Here is a 1,592-nt window from a genome sequence, read left to right as displayed (position 1 = left end):
AACATAGTTATGTATAATATATTACATTTCTGACTGTATATCCCTGTAATTATTACACACTGTAGCTTTAATTGTTCATTTTTTCAGTTTACACTGCAGCTACTAGTTCATACCAGTAGGTGGCAGAGTTGGACTGTTAGGAGGGATTTTTTTCTCAAATTAAAAATTGACATTCTTGTATCTTTAAGGACTGAAGAAAAAAGAAAAAGATTATACATAATAAATTACCAACAATAAATGTTATATGGACTCTAAAACAAAACATCCAACCAAGAGCAACAATTAAACCAAAAGGGAACAATACAGATTTTACATTTTAAGAACCTTTTTCTCCAGATCTGCTCCATCCAGAACCCTCATCAGTGGAATAATTTTAGCCTTAGCAGATTAAGTTATGTAAACAATCTCCTATCAACTCTGATGATTAATCTCTCAATCCAAATATAGCAAGCAAATTAATTGATTAGTAAAAATAAATATATTGTCTAATGTTCTGCATAACAGAATACATACTTGGATTTAGTTTGTTTTTGCCATTTGAAATTATTTTTAAATATGCAACATGTTTCCTTTCATTTTTAAAATGCTTGTTTATTGAGGCATGTTATCTATTTATAGCTTCTCTTTTTAAATCTGAATCTCCATTTCTGAATGCAACCGATTTGCAAAAGAAAGTTGCAGCTAAAGAGTCATCTTTCTGCCCCTACATGAGGAGGGCAGGAGGTCTATTTGAGTTATTAGTAGGAAAGACATCTGCATTTATAAAAGCACCGCTAAAAAGAAGAGAGAAAACATAAAACTGAAAGACAGTTGCACGTTTTAAGCACCTTGCAGGATCTCGTCAGGTAAAACTGGGTTTGCCAGATAGATGTCGGTCTCCCTGGCAACATTGGCTTCCTTCAGACCCTCCACCAATCGTCTGTACTCCTCCCTCAGCTTGGCAGCATCTGTCTCCTTAATCCTGCAGTGACAGAGAAAGCTCCAGTTAGGTTTGCAGATTTGCAGATACACAAAGGGGAACCAAAGTCAAACTGTTGAGCAACCGTCTCCTGCCTAAATACAAGTAGGATATTTTTATTTTGTTACTGCAGTTTCCTCACTAACTTTATTACTTTCTGTTAGTTCTCACTAACTTTATTTTTCTGTTTTAATCAGTGCTTTCAGCTGCATGAATCAGCTGCAACCTGGGTGACACTATGGGTGACTGAGACAGAGGATTATTTAATACAATGCTTTCATCAATTTCAATAAATTCTGCAGAATTTTAGTCAACATACGGATTAAATGTTGGAATAATTAACTTTTGGTTTGAACTGGTTGCAGCTGTTGACACTGAACAACAGTTTAGCTCTCTACCTTTGACCACACATATTTAAATATTTTTTTCATGTCATCTGCTGAAAGCTGAGGGATGCATCTCATTATTGATCTCAAAAGAAATCAATTTTCATATTTCCTTTCATTTCTGCCTGGTATTCTTCTTACATTTTTGCAGATTTTGTGTAAAGGATAGGGCTGGGTATTGTTCAAAAATTTTTGGTTCCGGTACCAATACTGATACCTTCACTTCGATACCGGTTCCTGAACGATAC

General features: G+C 34.9%; 1 protein-coding gene across 1 annotated transcript in view; it reads right to left on the bottom strand.

Moving 5' to 3' along the window:
• Window positions 1-1,592, bottom strand: part of ercc2 (excision repair cross-complementation group 2) — a 21,542-nt gene that overhangs the window by 12,560 nt on the left and 7,390 nt on the right. Inside the window, exon 10 of the mRNA XM_015399384.1 lies at window positions 828-961. Within this exon, the coding sequence (XP_015254870.1) occupies window positions 828-961 (134 nt within the window). The remainder of the gene's footprint in view (window positions 1-827; window positions 962-1,592) is intronic.

Source organism: Cyprinodon variegatus, unplaced genomic scaffold (assembly GCF_000732505.1).
Source record: "Cyprinodon variegatus isolate N-32 unplaced genomic scaffold, C_variegatus-1.0 Scaffold1006, whole genome shotgun sequence".
NCBI lineage: Eukaryota > Metazoa > Chordata > Actinopteri > Cyprinodontiformes > Cyprinodontidae > Cyprinodon > Cyprinodon variegatus.
The sequence above is the reverse complement of the archived record's forward strand: the minus strand, read 5'-3'. Positions and strand labels throughout refer to the sequence as shown.